This window comes from Perca fluviatilis, chromosome 5 (genome assembly GCF_010015445.1).
Source record: "Perca fluviatilis chromosome 5, GENO_Pfluv_1.0, whole genome shotgun sequence".
Classification (NCBI taxonomy): domain Eukaryota; kingdom Metazoa; phylum Chordata; class Actinopteri; order Perciformes; family Percidae; genus Perca; species Perca fluviatilis.
In genome coordinates, this window is record NC_053116.1 from 18,855,443 (window position 1) to 18,874,459 (window position 19,017).

At 42.0% G+C, this 19,017-nt stretch overlaps 1 protein-coding gene across 1 annotated transcript; it reads right to left on the minus strand.

Moving 5' to 3' along the window:
* Positions 1–497: 497 nt before the first annotated feature.
* Positions 498–17,727, minus strand: si:ch211-117c9.5 (sodium- and chloride-dependent creatine transporter 1). Its single transcript, XM_039800560.1, has 14 exons — positions 17,159–17,727; positions 15,204–15,506; positions 9,851–9,982; positions 9,411–9,738; positions 7,932–8,064; positions 6,493–6,627; positions 6,238–6,341; positions 3,349–3,473; positions 3,105–3,217; positions 2,187–2,318; positions 1,733–1,835; positions 1,546–1,646; positions 1,295–1,465; positions 498–1,083 (listed from the first exon to the last, which is right to left on the minus strand). The coding sequence occupies exons 1-14, from the start codon at positions 17,187–17,189 to the stop codon at positions 955–957; spliced, it is 2,040 nt and encodes a 679-aa protein (XP_039656494.1). The 5' UTR covers positions 17,190–17,727; the 3' UTR covers positions 498–954.
* Between the last annotated feature and the right edge of the window lie 1,290 nt (positions 17,728–19,017).

Consider the following 19,017-nt stretch of genomic DNA (forward strand, 5'->3'; position numbering starts at 1 on the left):
AGTTTCTCTCCTACTCTTAAGGTGGAAATACTGATCCTAATCCCCTCCAAATATTGTTAACACTGATTCACAGACCCTACAATACACTGGATACTTAGGTTAGTTCATAACACACAGCTGGAAGTGGTGATGCATTGTCACGTTTTGATTTTTCTTTTTCACAAATGGAGGTTGTTTTTGTAATTTAAGTTAATTGAGAATACAGTTGGCAGAAAACAATGACCAAAGACAATGACCCATGGAAATAAAGACACCACTGCCACGGTCCAACACACACAAGTACAGATATACACAGCCATACGTGCATACACACACACGCGCACGCACGCGCACCACGCGCCTCGCGCACGCACGCATACCCGCACGCGACGCGCACGCGCACACACACACACACACACACACACACACACACACACACACACACACACACACTTATTCAGACCATGGAATATCAGCAGCAGATATGGCGTGCATCCTCACACACACGCAAACATTCAGACCATAGCATATCAGCAGCAGATATGAGGTCTTTCATTTTTAATCTTTTAAGTTTCTGCTCATTCATCACAAAATGGCATGACATGTTGGGAAGGATGATGTTGTTGAAAGCCTGACAGACAGGCACAGAAAGGGAAGATACTGCAACTACACTGGACACATCACATTCACAGAACGAGACGGGACGGGACAGCACAAAGGCAGGGAGCAGAAAGAGGGGAGAGACAGCGAGGTAGAGTCAGAAAGCAGAGCAGAGCGTGTAACAGCATGTGATGACTGTATGGGTGCGGGTGTGTTTCAGTTCTTCTCCCATCTTTTTCTTTGGTCCATTTGTCCAGGGATTTTCCAATCTGCACTTTGCTTTAACCAGGCCTGTGTGGTGTGCATGTGTTTTGTGTAGTTTGTGTGTTGATGTCATGGGCGACCTTGGCTCTGTGTTCTGTGGGGCTTAGCTCATCAGATGACACTTTCAAAGAGAAGCGTGCTCTTGGTTTCGGCAGGGGGCAACAGTTTGGCCTCGCTCTCCGGGGCCAGGTACTCCAGGTGATGTCGGCCCCAAACCGGGGTGGTTAGGTGCTGCCACCGCTACATGGAGAAAGACAAGGGCATACAGATGATGAGCTGTTTATTAGACGTATGCTTCAGCTTTCTCTAATGAGCCCTCTCTAATGAGTAATGATGAAAATCAGCAAACCAAATAACAGACAGGAGAGGGAGGGCAGTATCCAAGGAGACAAACAACACGTGCACAAGAGAATGTGTACGACCATGCACACCTGCAACCAGGCATACTGACCTCCCGCAACGATCCTTTGCAGCGCAGTAGTTTGTAGATAACGGTGACAGGGATACAGAGCATGGAGGACAGGGCCAATGCCCAGCCAAGCAATTCACCCCACAAGGGGTAAGTGTACACTGTGTTGTAGGTCAGAGGCTTGTAGTTCACCACGTGGAACAGGAACACTGCCTATATGCACACAAAAAAAAAGTCAGCCGTTTGCAACTAGCAGGTAAAACTTATAGAAAAGCATACAGAGGAGTCCTTACCACACAGACAAAAGGCGTGATGTAGGACCAGCACCACTTCATGTAGGGTAGGGGCTGATAGCCGATCATACGAGCCACGTCATCCATGAAACGGTCTGCGCCTGACAGAAATGACAGGATGTTGTGATAATGCATTGAATTGTGCGGTTTGTGTTGATTGTAACGTAATTGTGTAGAATTGTCTTACCATAGACCCATGCAATCACCACACACTCCCAGAAGGCCTGCCACAGCAGAGTGATGCCACTGGCAGAGTAGTAGTCAAACAGCTGGAAGACATACATTCCTCCCTGACAGAAAGAGAGATCATCCTGTTAATACTTCATGTGTGACCTATTTCTAGCCTTGTCTCCACTGTTTAGGCTTTCATCCCAGTTTATTCCTGGCAATGGTTCACTGTGCCTAGTTAAGAGTTAGGAACACAATCAGTCATGTATTTTAAATAAACATATCAAATAATCTTCTGCTACAGTAGCAAAAAAATCTCAAGCTCAGGTAATAGACTCTGACCTTTCATCTGGTTCATGAATGCCATCATATTCGGCCTAGAAGCCTGTTTTGTTCTAATCTGCCAGCCTCGATAATAAAACCAAATGAGTTTTATATGAGTCTATAACTCAGGAAGGAAATCCTCACTGTACCTCAGTGACCATGGACATGTCGATCAGGAAGCAGATGACGCAGCAGATGGCTGCTACCACCTCTCGCCGCAGGGCAGATTTAGGTGGTAGCATGTCCATGATTCCCGTTATCAAACCCTCTACCCCAACAAACTGAAAAAGAGCATACAGAGATAGCAGAGAGAACAAGAGAGGTAAAAGGGAGTGAGTGAATGAGCAAGAAACAGAGGGACGCAAAGATGAGGAAGTGGAGTTAAATCTGAAACATGCTTCTGACTCTGTGAACATGACTCTGTGTTGTGCACAGGCATGCTGTATGCATGTAACTTTACTATGTTCACTAGGTGACATTGTTGGATATACCTAACAGGCTCAGACCCAGACACCCCTCCTCAGTCTCCCTATGCAAGATTGTTTACGTGTATCTTTGCAGAAACATATTTAAATGATGAGTTGAGAGGACAACAGCTGTGCAGCTATTTTTTTTACATCATTTACTAGAAACGTCAGCATATGCATGGTTAATGTGGCTATCGCAGGAAAAAGAGAGAGGTGGATGGAGAAGAAATGAGGGAGAGAATGGAAAGTGAGTGTAAATGAATGGATGGGAGAGTAGAAAGACGCTCTCTGTGTGAATCAAACAGAAGCTCATTCACAAATCCCTGGGATGTAAAACAATGGATGTAGGCACCAGCTCACACAACAAACAGGCTGCTAAGAAATGCAATGCTAAGACTGGGCGTGATGGGTCTAGACTTTTTGTGTCACACTTGTGTAGAGAAAGTAAAAGACAGAGTAAAAGAAATGTAGATTAGCTACCTATTCTACATAAAGTGCAAAATATAGAAGCAAGTTATACCTTACAGTTTCTCTGAGCTAAAGGTAATCCTTTTAAAAGTTTATGCAAAAAAACTAAAATGTGTCAGAAATCAGTTTTACCTGGCTATCCAGGCCTAGTATGAGCAACATAAAGAAGAAAAGTGCTGCCCAGAGCGGCGCCATAGGCATCAGAGTCACAGCCTTGGGATAGGCTATAAAGGCCAGGCCTGGACCTGCACATTAATAGACAGAGTCAGAAGCATAAAGTATCAAGGGCATATAGCTCTTCTATCACTGTCAATACTAAGCTCATAGCACTGGGTTTAAGCCAGCCATTCAATGCACGGGGAAGCTTTATTCTTACCACTCTCAGCTACCTTACTGATGTCCACGCCTTGCTCTGCAGCCATGAAGCCCAGCACGGAAAACACCACAAAGCCTGCAAAGAAACTCGTTCCACTGTTAATGAAGGCCAGCAAGAATGCATCCCTACGGAGAAATACAGAGAGAAAGAAAGAGGAAGGAAGAGAGAGGGCAAACAGAACAGAGAATGACATTGTGAGAAAAAGATGCATTATAAAAGGCTGTAACATTAGGCTCATGTAAGGTACTCAAGACAAACATTGGCAACAGACGAGATGGGCTGGGATGGTGAATAGGGGATCAATAGCAATTTCTCCGAAAGCTGCTGTTGTCTTTGTAGATGGCCGGTAGAGAACAGACAGCCAATGGGTCTGTCAAGTCTGTCTCAAGGTCTGAGAGGGGAGAGAGTGAAAGGAAAACCCCAATGGATGTCTTGCTAAAAATAAATATACCTAACATAATAATGCACGCACGTATAATCAAATTATGTTGGAGATCTAATTCTCATTTAAGTCTGAAGTCAACGTCATTCCTGTTATCTGGTCTACACAGCAAGAAATGACTTTCTGTTTATCCTGACAAGTGAAGTTTAGCTGGCAACACCGGCCAAGAATCCTTTCTGATATGAAGAATGTATAAACTGTTGCATTGTAGCAGCTGTGCTGAGCAGCAGCCTCCACTCATTCAGCCGTCAATACGGTTTATTAATCTGAAACAGTACTTAGAAGAATGCTTATGAATGCATACGATTTAAACAATTGAGAATGAGTGTTTGGGTTAAGAAAGCAGTCTATATCATTTAGTAAACAAGACTACTGTTGAACCTTACCAACAGTGGTGCAAAAATGTTACATTTTGTGAGGATAGTTAGGCTGAGCTCTACACTGCCAGACCTGGCCCAGGTTTCATCAGTCTAACGGCCAGGTTATAATAGAAAATAAGTAGTTTGTACGACCGTCCGACCACGTCGGAAATCAAAAGTGTAAAATAAAATATGGGGACAACGGCGCACATTTCAGCATTCATAGCGTTGCACTTGGTTGTTCACGTGAAAAATAGTTGTGCCAGTAATGGAAAAAGAGAGAGAGAAGCTAGAGAGAAAGGTTATATTCCTCTGTGCAGCTTTGAATGTCGGATCATCAACTTTGGAAAATTAGAGAAATGGTCGGACATATACTGCCCTAATCCGACATCTGAAAGGTGTGTCTGGCTTCCCGAAGTTATTTGATCAACCGATAAGCACTTCTGACGGGAGTATATTGGCCCCTTAGGTGTACTTCAGCCTCAGGTTACTTTGGCTCACTTCTGCTTTGAGCTGAATGCTAACATTAGTGTGATATTAATTAAATATTACCCATTGTGTCAACAACTATTGGATGTTACTGTTCTGATGTTTAGCATGCCATGTAACATTTAACATTCTGGCATGCAATTTTAACATTGTAAAGTTAAGCATGTAATGCCTAGCTACATGTTAGCACATTAGCATGCTACATTAGCAATAGTCATGTGAAGAACAGCTCACAATCTATCGTCGGGGTGGGAATCACCAAAGGCCCCATGATACAATATTATCGCGATACTTATGTCACGATACAATATTACTGCGATTTTAAACATATTGCGATATATTGCAATTTATTACCTTTTTTTCCAACTTCAAATTATGTCCCCGAAGGAAATCTATTTTATCTAAAAATATACATTTCTCACTAGAAAAAAAAACTTAACTGCACCATCTAGTGGACAAAAAAAGCAATTGATTTTATTATTCTTATTCCAAAAAGTTTAATTCTTATGTGCAATGTATATAATAAATCATCAATACTTGCTGTCTGTATCAATACAGTATTGCCACAAAAAATATTGCATCGTATCGACCCCACACACACACACACACACACACACACACAAACCCCCACCCTTACTATCCAGTGGTTCAAGATATATATTACTTTTGACCGGAAGTCTTAGACAAACAAATGGAAAGACTGACATTGTGATCAATACAGCTACACTGCTAACATGGCTAAAAAAGACATATGAAGTCAAGCTATGGGGTTTGTAAGCAAGTGAACAAGACACAATAATTTAGTCCTGAGCCCTAAATGTACTATACATTGGCATCTACGGGCAGTTTATTTTTCCCTAGCTATTTTTGGGCTACTCCAAGTTTGTGTGTGAGAAACAGAGCTGAGCTGACATACCTCAGAATCTGGACTCATCTTTTAACTTCCAATTAAGGTCAAGGCAGAGAAAAAGTCAGATGGCAGGATATCCATGAGGCTCCTATTATGGGCAGTCCAAATATGCAAGCAAGTGCTGATTTACAAAACAAATATCCCTATTACTGCTATGGAGCTAACTACCTGTAAGGGCTTTAACATGTTTACATATCTGACGGTGTAGGGTAAACACATGCAAGGTCAACAACCAGCCTACAAAACCAGCAAAAGTGAAGACAGCGTTTATTAGAAAAAGACAATGTAACTCAGGTCTGCACTCTAATCTTCATTAATTAACTGGCCCTCTATTGCACCAGTTCATTTCTACAGCTTTGGAATGGAAAGATTGCCTTAAAATAAAAAAAGAGCTTGTTACATATTCAGGGCTTAAAGACACTGCTATGATTCTTCCTGACAACCTATTCAGTTGTTTCTGCATTTCTTTTTAGGAAAAAAGGAACTGATCTTTTGGTACTTCATGTTATTGTTAAGACAGACTAAAGAGTGTCTGTAGTGAAATACATCTAGTGGAAACAGTTTCTTTCTGGTTTGTTTGATACTAAGTCTACAGTCAAGTGCATGAGTCTAGGCTAATGGTGTTTGTGTTGATGCTGGCCTCCTTCCAGTGACAGTGGTGTCTGATTTTATGTTGTGTATAAACTCACTGGTAACAGTTGTTATGGAAGCGATTGTAGCTGCCCAGCGCAGTCAAAGCGCCCAGTCCGATGGCATAGGAGAAGAAAATCTGAGTGCCTGCATCAATCCACACCTATCACAAACGGAATAGCCTGAGTAATGTTTTACAATCTGTTGACTATTTATAGTTTCTTAGATGTTGATACACAATATTTTCTTGTCACAACACTGCTACGAACAAATGTACAGGGACACCCAAATGCAAGCTTATACAAAACTTATACCTGTGCTTCTCCAAGTTTGGACCAGTCTGGTTTCAAGTAGTAAACAATCCCATCTAAAGCTCCGGGAAGAGTGACTCCATGGGCCAAAAGAACGACCAGAACCAGGTAGGGGAACAGAGCTGTGAAGTAAACAACCTAGAGAAAGATGTAAAAAGAGAGCTGTGAAGTACATTTGTAGATATTGTAGGACCAATTTATAAAGTAAACTTGGGGGTAGGGAGGTGAAGTTCGAGTGCTATGCATTAAAACTTGAATTAAGTGAAAGTAGAAAACTCTACAGTAAACCCTTAAAACATTTAAACTCCTCACATTTACATGAAGTAAGTACATAAAAAGATGCAGTTATATGATGGATTTAACAGGCTAGTTGTAAAAGTTTAGTGCTTATCAACATGGTTCATCAGCTATGGTCAAATGTTTCAATTTAACTGCACCTAAGTATGTTTTCATCACTTTGATTAAGCAATTACCTGCTTTGCAAATACTCAAGTCTTAAGTAGAAGCCCATTAGGTCCTTCCTGTAGTAGATGTGTAATGGGCCCTGTCATGTTACTTTGAAGAAAAGGTAGCCTGTAAATGGAAAGCCAGACAATTTGTAAACCTCCTGCAATAGCAGGGGTTTTTGGCAGACCTTTCCAGAAGGTAGTCTTTGTCAAGTTGTGCTGAGAAAGCCGCCCCCTGTTACCTACTAGAAGCATCAAATCCCAGCTAAATCAGTATGGTAGGAGCAAAGTAGTGAGAAAGCACATATTTGCCTTGATCTAGGGCGAACATGGGCATAAAAGCCCCTCAAACATCTACATGGTGGAAAGTTACTAATCGGCTTACAGCTGGCTGACTGGCTCAATCTCCTTCATTAGTTTTTTCCCTCGCTCTATGAGCTTTGGCTACTCTGGAGACACAAGTATGCAAACACAGACATCTCCATATGCTACAAAATAAGGATGCATTCATTATCCCAATGTATCAGAGCACACACATTTAAAAGAATGAGGAGTGATATTTTTTTTACACTACTAAATGGAAGTCATTCTGAACAAGGTTTATGTAGAGTATAACATAATTAAGATAAGATAATGAGAATGTTGCCTGACTGAAACATTACGCTGAATATATACATAAATACATGTGAGAAAACAGGGGAAAAAAAGCAACTACACAAATTAGCAGGCATTCAAAGAATACACGTGTGTGCTTATATTTGTGCTGATATGTGTTTCAGTCTAGACACTGATCCTCTCACTATACCAAAGCTGATTTGGGTCCAAAGGGCAAAATGCTGCAATTATTTAAACCTTTGCATAAAACTCAATCACCCCTGACAGTGGCATATAACGTTTCACATACAGTAAACGTATTGAGCCATAAATCTTAATCTGCACTCCATAAACCCAAACAGTGACATGTAACATTAATTGTACAGCCAGAAAATACTTTACCTTGCCAGTAGATTTAACTCCTTTCCACATGCAGAAGTAAACAATGATCCAGGTGACTATGAGACACAGCACCATCTCATAGCTGATGTCACCAGGCTCGTGCAGCCCACCAGACAGACGGAGCACTTTCCGTCTAGGAGGAAGAACACAAAGCAGAGTCAAAAGCCGCTTTTCGACCAGAGGCATTTTTGCAGTTCCTAGAACATAAAATTCCTAGAACTCTTTTTTTCTCGTGTTCCGACTGGACCAATTTGGGGATTTTTAAATTCCTCTGGCCGCAGTTCCTGTAACTCTTTCAGCTCCTACTTCAGGGCAGGGTCTTTTCGCTGTTCCCTTTTCAGCATAGGGACCTAGGTCAACGAGGGTCGGGTTTCTGGTACAGACAGACCAACAACGGGACAATTTTAACAGTTTTCGCCATCTTATTCATCACTAAATTCACTTCTGACAATGTTTTAGGCGAGAAATGAACTGTTTAGATTTCGAATATAGGCAGTCTTGCGAAAATTTATGCCAAATTGACAATTTGCTTCAAAGTTTTCGGAGTTGAGAAGCTCCATGAAGTGAGGCGACAGCCAGCAGGCGCCTGCCCCGGCCGCTAGCTCGTCACTCGGACAGTCATGCTCAGAGACCCCGCTGTAAGCTGGAGGTCTCTCAGACCGGTCTCGTAAATAAGAGGCTTTTATTTCACCGTTGATGGTTTGTTTGTTTAAATATCACAACACGCCCATCATAAGATTAACGGGAACCTGTGGTTAACTGTCTTTCGGTGTTAAACTCCACAAGCGTGCCCTGCGGGCATGACAACCTCGCTGACCGGGCACACACACACACACACACACACACACACACACACACACACACCGCGCAGCAGGCAGAGGTGGGGGCGAGAGAGATACCCGTTTCTCTTCGGGAGACTTGCTTAAATTATGACGAATATGCTATATACATCTATATACATCTGTATATACATACCTCCTATAGTCCCTATGGCCACTTGGCCAGTGCGAATGCAAATGGAAAAAACGGTTTTGGGGGAGAGTAGTGGGAGAACTGCTTAGAAGTGGACTGTTCCTATGCTACGTTCCTGTAACTACTTGGTCGGAAAGCGGCTAATGACAAAGTAAATAAATTAATATCTGAATATCTGTCAACAGGGTGACTGCAAGTTGAATTGCTTTTTGTCAAATCAGGTTTTTGTAGGTTTTGCAAATGACAGATAGATGCCAGAACAATTAAATATAAGACCAATTTTGTAAGTGACATCAGAATGATCAGAATAAATGTCGGCATGACTGGAAACTCTGGCATAGCACACAAACACACAGCATTGTTAAGACCCCTAAAATGCAATATGGCAGTAGATGAGTGTATTCAAGTCTTTATGGCTTTGAGTTTAGATATTCAAAATGTATTTTTAAGACTGCTGACACACAGCTTTACTCCTTCATGACAATTCTCAGACAAGGAATAACATACTCCCAGAACTCGATGACTGGGGAGCGCATGCCCTCAGCCTCTGGGCAGCTTCCGTTGAGAAGGAGCTGGGCTGAAGACAGGTTCAGTGGGGACGTGGAGGAGAGGAGGTTGGCAGAAGACGATGGCAGAGCCGCCTGGGCAGCACTGCGGTTGTGGCAGGCTCGACGGAAGTCCTGTGTACAGTTGGGGGTGTTCCAGGGGTGTCCACAGGTGGCCCATGGCAGCTCGTTGGTGAAGGAGTGAAAGAGAAAGTAAAGGGCCCACACAAGAATCATGATGTAATAGGTGTTACAGAAGAACACTATCACCATTGAGGCCAAGCCCAAACCTAACAGAGAGGGAGAGAGTTACAAATCAGATGTGATGAAAAGCTTTAAAATTCCTTCTTTAGGAAAATATAGTGTTCTCAGTATGTCAGACACACTAAAATACACAGGTACCTTTGAAGAGGGGTGCGATGTTCCAAGCAGAGACCCCTCCCTGCTTCATGAATTGCCCCAGTGCAATCTCCAGGAAGAAGACTGGGATGCCTCCGATGAACACAATGAGCAAGTAGGGGATCAGGAAAACTCCTGCAACACAAGAGATGCATTTGCTGTACAAGTGCGTTCTTTGGTGATTGATCATGGTAAGATGGATCCCACCCTTCTATTTTATGTTTAATGGTGTGAATGGACTCTGAATTGGTATGCATTAAATATACGGTGTTCAATATGTTTAACATAAACCATTTAGTTGATTATCATTAACATATTTAAAGTGTGGAAAATGAAAGGAGAGAGGCAGAGACGGAGAGAGACAGCAGAAAAGAGGTTTGTAAATTTAAAATGAGAATTATTATGATACTCACATGTGAGAGTTCATTAGTATTACATTAAGCTATTCATATTAAAATCAATGCTGAGTTTTTTATTGTTTAATTATTAGAACCAGGCTGACTCATTTAGTACGTCCTGATCTTTTTCTAGCAACACTTTAGCAGCAGAAAATCTTTGTTTAGTTCTGTCCTTGAAGTTGAAAGCTATATGGAGCGGAGGCAGACGAAGGACTATCAAATGGAGCAAAAAAGACAATAGACTCCAGCAGGTGTTATTAGTCCTGATAGAGACATCTAGACGTTTCATTTTGATTATTAGTAGATAGCCGAGGACAAATGGTTCATGCTCAGTGTTTTCTATAAATAATCTCCTTTTGGATTCTCATTCTGTAGGAGAAGCTTGCTGTGATCAGGAATACACAGCAGAAAAAGATATGAAAAATAAGGCATAAGACAATTACCTTCTAAAAAATACAATCGCAACAATTTGGTTTGAATAATAATATAACTGGGTGATGCCACCGGAGTCCGCAGATGGGAGGGAGTCACATGACCAGCTATGACGCAGAGCAGAGAGAAGAAGAAAGGAGGGAAAGATGGATACATCACAGGACAGGGAGGCAGAAAAACTGGGACAACGCTGTGGTAGAGGAGGTTCAACAAATACAAAAATGATACACAAAGGCATAGACTTGGTTGGCTCCACAACAGTGCCATTGATTGACAATTTGTGCCTCATTCAGTCGATCATTCTTTATGTCATTCTCTGAGAGCAGAGGGCTGCAGCCTTATAAGGAAACATTCATGAGTGTGAGTCTATGAGAGAAAGGGGCGGGAGAGCGAGAGAGACACAGAGAGAGAGAAAGGGAGAGAGATCCAATAGGAGGCGAGAATGGAATGACTGGAAAAATTGCGTGTGCTGACATACCCCAACATATTGGACAGATCATGGAACCGAATTCTTAATAGGCTTAAGTAAATCCTCTCTAATCATAATTGGACCAGACACATCAGGCCTAGCATTTGAGATTAAAATAAATAAATAAATAAATGAGATTAAATCCACGCATTTACAGTACATTCATCTATTACTGTCTCCAATGGAGTGTGTCCTTGTTTCAGTAAAAAGCAGGTCTGACTAAGAGCCCTAGCGCTTATCTGATAGCATTGTGTTACAAGGTGTACCCTTGGTCAGTCAAAGGCGTAAAATGAAGTACTGAAGCGGATGTAGCTGTGCTAACGCTAAGGGTGAGGAAAGGACGGGCACGGTCACGGGACCGTAATTGTGTAACATATGCCTCCTTATCAGAAGGAGAAGGAGAGAGCACCTTTGTATGCAATATGAGTGCTGGGCAGGAGCACAGGGGGTGGACTGTGTGAGGCAAGCCATTGTTATACGATACCAGAAGGTGGGTATCAGAGCCACGGGTCACAAGACACACACTCATGAAAGAGAGGGAGGGCTGGACTAACACACACACACACACACACACACACACACACACACACACACACACACACACACACACACACCCGCACATTGAACTTTATTATGACGAATCACCTAATAAAAAAATAGAGAAGTGGGCAGAGCAGAGATAAGAGAAGTCAAGGCCAAAAGTTGCAGCCAGAGCAGGTTACTATTGAACAAGTTGGCATAAATTAAAAAAAGGAAAGGATGTGGGAAAAGGCATACAACAACACAAATAACCTTATATGCCATTGAAAGAGCAGCGTGAAACAACTTGTTCTAAGTCTGCCTGTTAAGCAACTGGCTACTGTAATACATAAAGTGAAACCACGTGGGTGGGCATGGCTTTTCAGCTACGTGCTCACAGCCACGCAGGCCTGGCTATTTCTGACTACGCTTACTTCACTTTCACTGTTGTCCTACAAATTGTCAGGAGTATCTGAGTTTATCTAAACTGTTACAAATAGACTTGAGTAAAATACCAGAATGAATCTCCAATTAGGGAAACCTATTCTATATCTAAATTTTCTTTTTGAACATTGCTTATTGTATTCCAATAGCTAGATAATTGTATCTCTAAATCTTTTAAATTTTTTTTCCTATAAATGATATTTTATTGTATTGCAAGAGTGCTGAAGAAGTCAGAATGTTTTTTGTTAAATTCAGCTCAGCATTCAACACAATCACTGCCATGAAACTAGTAGACAAGTTCAGCACTTGTCTGAGTCCCACTATCTCTTAGTAAACAGAGCCCCCAAACAGTTGGGATTGGCAGATGACACCGGAAAAGGAGAGGTTATCTGCACGTTGATAATGGCAAGCTTCCAAAACGAAACACCTACTGAGGTGACCCTCAGGACTGTGTTCAGCCCAATTCTGTTCACCGTGCAAAACTATGACTGTATCTAGCGACATGTAAGAAAGCAAGCAACTATAATGGATCATACTGGGAAGAAGTCATGAACCTTGCAGAGTTGTAAACTATATCAGAGGTTCTCAATCTTTTTTCAGCCAAAGACCCCTTTCGAAATAGAGAATATACCAGGGACCCCCTCATGTATCTCCCTTGGAATAATTGACCACTATAGTCTTAGGTACAGTATGTGAAATAACTCAAGAGAATTGTATTGAACAGATTGTAAGATTCTGAGAGGTATAGATTTGTTAGATTAGAATGTAATATCCGAACTAAGATATAAAAATTAAATATTATACGTTGAACTATGAACCCTTTTGTAAAACAAAAAAAAGAAATATTTTAAATGAATGAATGTGAAAACTTTCACGGAGCCCACTTTCAGAATTACTAGACTATAATAGTTTGAATGATGAGTTCATGCACAAAAGAACTGTAATACAAGATAAACTCACTATTTAATATAAAGTCCTCTATGACCTTTGCTTGTACATCAACATTGCACTCTGGTCATCTGTAGTTTTGGAATATAACCTTCATAAGTACATCACTGGGTCTAAGAAATTAAAGAAAAAGTGATACTCCTAATATGTTCACTACCTCTGCCAAGGAGGTTATGTTTACAGCTTTTTTCTGTCAGCAGGATTATGGAAAAACTACTGGCCTGATTTTCATAAAACTTGGTGGAAGGGTGTAGCATGGGCAAAGGAAGAACCCATTATATTTTGGAGCGGATCCAAATCACAGGGCAGATATACAAATTATTTTTCACTTTTTTTTAACATTGCGAGATAGGGCATTTGTGCTGCATTCAAGTGGTGTCAAAATAATCTGAAAAATGAGTTCCTGACTGGGAAAATTCACACTGCATTAACATTGTGAAATAGGCCACACTATGGCGGAGGTCTGCGCTATCAAAGTGCCCCTCTAGTTGTAACTGGGTTCATTTGTGTGTGCATACCACAAAGACCTACAGTACATTAAAGGACAATTCCGGCGCAAAATGAACCTAGGGGTTAATAACATATGTGTACCGTGTCGACCGTTCTCTGGAATGTTTTCATGCTAATTGAATGTGTATGTAGCTAGAAACAAGCTAGGACAAACCGGTGATTAGCTTGTAAAGCTAGCTTTTGGGGCAGAGGGTAAATCGCTATTTCTATACCACTAACAAGGCTCAAAATAGCACCACACTTCAACTGTAGCATAATGAGGGTCCCTACATGTAAACTGAAGAATTGAGAACTTTGAAAGTGCACAGACAGTTTGTTAAAAAGATCGATTATAAAGACAATAGCGTTCATGTTTACATGTGGGCGCCATCTTGGAAAACAGTCATGATCAGTCGAACGACGAACGCCGTGCAACCAGTAACCAGTAACATAGCTCAAACTAGGGCTGTGCAATTAATTGAATTTCGATTTCAATTTTGGCTCCCAACGATCACCAAAATAGTATAATCGAGAAAAAAATATTATTTTGCCATGTTCTGTTTTGCAATAACACTCTTATTTTGTCTTGTGTTCTCATGCGCACATCCGCCAGTCAGGGAGGCAAGTTGTGTGCTGTGCATATCATCCTCTGGAATTTAAAAACTAAGCGCGAGTAAAGATGGCAGCAGCGTTTGGTGAGCAAAAGAAGGCAAAACCAACTCAGTTGTCTGGGAACAGCTAACATTAGCTAACCCTGCGGTCCCTCTGCCTTTGCCCCCCCGCTGTAGTAGACGTTGTATTCCCCCGACACGCTGTATTCACTTACTGTTTAAAACTTTCTCCAGTTTAGTGGGGGTGCATAGGCATACTGCTCAAAACCAACATGAAAAAACATAGTAATGTTCCCTCAGCATTTAGTTTTGTTGTTAAACTGTATGTAAATGAGCAGGGACGTTAAATCACCTTTTTCACATTACGTTACTCTAAGGTACCGTCTATGTGCTGGATTTTTTCTAAGGTTAGCTAGCAAATAAGCCCACTGACGGCGACATTATTGTTGATATTTTGGCACAATGTTTAGTAATGACAGTAGTAGTGGTCATAGTGAGTGAACATGTGATGTGAGATGCACATTGTGTTATGTCTGTGGAACTGTTCATTAGCTGTGTAACGTTGTGTGTGATATCTGTAACAGTAGTAAAACAGATTTTATTCCGATCCAAAGACTCTTTCTGTGAGATAAAGGACACTAACAGATTATACCCTGGATGCTATCCATTATATCCAAATGTTAATGAGTAATCGTGTTAAATAATTGTGATTTCAATATTGACCAAAATAATTGTGATTATTATTTTTTCCATAATCGAGCAGCCCTAGCTCAAACACAGCGTTTGTGTTTCGACTGATCATGACTGTTTTCCAAGATGGCGCCCACTTGTTAGTGGTATAAAATAGCGATATTCCCTCTGCCCCGAAAGCTAGCGTTACAAGCTAATCACCGGTTTGCGCTAGCTTGTTTCTAGCTACATACACATTCGATTAGCATGAAAACATATTCCAGAGAACGGTCGACACGGTACACATATGTTATTAAGCTCTAGGTTAATTTTGCGCTAGAATTGTCCTTTGACTTAACAGTGCTATTGAAGCTCACCTCCTCCGTTCTTGTAGCAAAGGTAAGGGAACCGCCACACGTTGCCCAAGCCGACAGCAAAACCCACGCAGGACATGATGAAGTCCATCTGCCTGGTCCAAGTTTCTCTCTCCACCACTGGTACTGCTACAGCCCCATTTCCACTCCCAGCTGCAGCCCCGTCCTGGGTCTGCAGTGGGCCAGCCCCTCCGCCTTCACCACACCCTGGGCCCGCTCCAGGCACAGGCACCAGGGGGCGAGCTGATCCCCCGCCCTCCTCCTCAGACAGGCTCCCTACCTCCAACTGGGGGAGGCTGATTTCACCTGGACAGGAAAAAGATGTACAGGGTCAGATGAGTACGAAGAATAGATAGCCAGAAGAAGAAAGGAGGTGAATGAATGGAAACAGATATGACAGCAGGAATCGGTATGTCTGATTAACACTAAAATATCCACATTCTTATCACAGATGACTGCAGACAATAGTCTAACACCACATATACCTAAAGTACGCACATTCACAACGTCACACCACACATCACCACTGGAGATAGATGAGCAACAGTCTCCTGGGCCAGACTTGCACTGAATGGAAGCGGGAGACGACACGTTTTCCATTCAGTGCATTAAAGGGCCTGTACAACCCTAGCCAATTATTACACACCTCCACTTGTAAACTGTAACAGGGCTGAAATACATCTCAGCGTATATTTTTGTTCAACTGCTCTCACACAGTTAGTATTTGGGCTAAAATTCGGTTGCACATGTCATCATCACTAAGCCCTCCCCCGATGTCAATGTCTCACAGACATTGATTAGTGTGCTGCGGTAGCAGAGAGCCGGTTCAAGGTATATCTCCAGCTCCTCTGTCACTTACAAAGCTTTCATTTTCTTTATCCCACATACACAACACTGAACAAATGCCTGTTGACACTCAAACGCAAACAAAAGCAACGTGTCGGTTCATTAGTGCCATTCCACGGCATCAGTCGCTCTGTGCTTGATGCAAAGCAAGGCAGCTGAATCCAGATCAGAGCAGTTAGAGGGGGTGCGGGGGGGGTGGGGGGGTGTCAGCATCTATAGAGCAACTTCATAAGAGGATACCTGTGGTTTATGATAATGTGTGTGAGGAAATAGCTACACACAATATGTGATTATTTAAAGTTAAAGGTGCTGTAGGTAGGATTGCGAAAATCCAGGACTTAGCCAAAATATTTGAACATTGACAACTTCTCAGTCCCTCCCCCCTTTCTGCTTAAGCCCAAAACGGTCTGCTGAATGAATGAAGGCATGTGCATGAGCAGTGATTGACAAGCAGTTAGACACACCCGGCCCTGATTGGTGCATCTGAACAGGGAGCTGTGGATTGCACTACAGGCTGTACTACTATTATTACCTGCTTCATGTAGTTCTACTGGAACATAGGGTCAGTTTCAGCAAATATGACAGAAAGTTAGTTTTATAAGGCTTACCTACTGCACCTTTAATGTAAAAAGATCGCTTCTTAGGTTAAGACAACAACAAAAAGCTATTGTTCTTGGGCATTTATGTCAAAAATACAGAGCTAAATAAGCTTCTTCTTTGGAAACACACTGATGTGCGTACACGAATCACCTAATTTTACAAAAATAATAATGGTCTCGTGATAGTGACGTAAATCCTATCTTCTGTTCTGTATTCACCAGGAGTGACAACTGTTCAGCACCATATTAAGCTTCAAAATAACTTCTGTGCAGTTGAGTCAGCTCTGGTGAAAAGTGTTTATTGATATATCCTTATATTGTGGTAAGAAATATAGCTGAGGCAGGTTAAGCGCAGTTAAGTGTGAGGGTCTGCTCTCATCCATAAAGAATAGGGTCAAAGCAGTGGCTGAGGTAGACATGCTCTAATTCATTTATTATGTTTTAGATAACGTTAGTGCCAGTGGTTGATTATTACTGAGTCATTAAACAGTGAAGGTCACACGTCATACTCACCTTGGCTATTCTCTTTCAACTCTGGTGACATGTTGTAGGGTACCTGCACAAAAACAAATCTTGTTTTTTTTTGTAAAGCAAGCTGGCTGATGGTTTGAGCCAGGGGCTGCTGAAGTTTGATGAATGTGCCTGGCTAGCAAGGCACCCCGGTGGGCTCAGAGGGGCAGACAGAGAGATGTAGCCGCCTGGTATGCAGGGCTCCAGTTGTCTTTTTGATTCGCTGAGATTGTAATTTCGCCTTATCGAAATAAAAAAAGAAATCGCAGTTTTTGTGATGATCACACGTTGGAACCCCTCAGCTCAGCCAAGAGATGGACAATTTCACAAAGCGCCGCGGTCAGTTCAGCCGTTGACAAAGGAGATTCAAAAGCAGTCGACGAAGCACTTGAAGGTAAGCCTGAAGAATCTCATGGATAACAGTTAAAAGAAAATGATACTGCGCCTTAGGGTGAAGCTTTTTTTGTGTGTGGTTTAAACAGTCCAGTTAGAAGTCCATGAACCTTTACGCGATGCAGTGGTTTGACGGACGAAGAATGTGATCTGCTCCACGGTCAGTTAAGTGTGACGGACCCTGCCCCCGCCTCCTCCCGCCGTCGGCTGACGTGATTGGCTGAAGCCAGCAAAGTGCGGTGCGCACAGCATCAGCAGCACCGCTCAGTCTAAATGAGACGAGTCACTAGGATGGGTTTATTACACTGCATACGTCCTTGACCTGAAATCACCGGAATAACTGCAGATAAATGCCCCTAAAGAAGCACTGTCCGGTGGAGTTTTGCTCTGCTTATTTGTTCTATATCTCAAGACGACGGGGACCGAGTGGGGGAACTTTGGGTTCACGAAGCCCCAGGTTCACCAAGGGGCTCCAGGTGGCCCCCAAACATATTTACGGTTATTTTTTTAATCAGCTAACGAGTTTTGAGTATATAGTGTGACTTTTATCTGCCTATTCTCTTTTCTTTCTATCTACTTACCTTCAGTAAGGCAATTATACTCTCATAGGGGTGTAGAATTATGGTGCCCACGTAGCCTACTAAGCCTGAGCAACTGGATCCTAATGGGGCTTTCGGGCTCTCTCTGGTCCCTATAATCTTCACCACCTACCTACCCACTAGTGAAGGATGCCTACGCCACTAGCACTGTGGCTGTGGGGGAGTAAACACTTGTGTTTGTGGTTTAAAGACTGTCTGTGGCCAATGTGTCATTTATACATATACTTCCAGATAGAGCGGACCCATAGGGACTAGTGGTAACAGGATGCTAGCGCAGCACTTCTCAAATAGAACACAACCATGAACACAATGAGAACAATTTCTGAACTAGCAAATAGTCAACTCACAGAAATTGCAGTGCTGTACTTGACGTTGGACGACATCTAGAGGACAAAGTCTATTTAACAGGTTTGCAAGAATGGCCAGTCACAACACCACAAGTAAAACATTGCTTTTTATGTTTCTTAACATAGAACAAATACATTAAAATACAGTGAAATATTCAGTGCAACATCAAGCTGTAATAAATATGCATTACTTAAATAATTTAATAATAAATAGCAACACTCAAATAAATACTCTCACACAATTAAATAGTTTTGAGATGTAAGGATAAGAAAGACCATTTTGTCCAGTCAAGAACAGTCCTGCATTTGCAGTGGATGTGGCAAAGCCTTATTAAATAACAGTTCATGATAAAAAGTCTAGAAAAAAAGTCTAGAAAAATGAAGAACAGAACAGACATAGATTATTGTCACAAAGATTTTCCTCAGGAACACATTCACAGATTAATATTGTGATATGGCTTGTAACAAAAGGCTTTAATTAACAACAAGTAACACTGACCTGCAACGGGGGCAGCTGCCTAGT

Coding starts and splice junctions, on each gene's coding strand:
- si:ch211-117c9.5 (XM_039800560.1), bottom strand. CDS start 17,189: ATGTCACCAGAGTTGAAAGAGAATAGCCAAG. Junction 15,507..17,158: donor GTTGAAAGAGAATAGCCAAG/GTGAGTATGACG, acceptor TTTCCTGTCCAG/GTGAAATCAGCCTCCCCCAG. Junction 1,466..1,545: donor TCACGCCTTTTGTCTGTGTG/GTAAGGACTCCT, acceptor GTGTGCATATAG/GCAGTGTTCCTGTTCCACGT.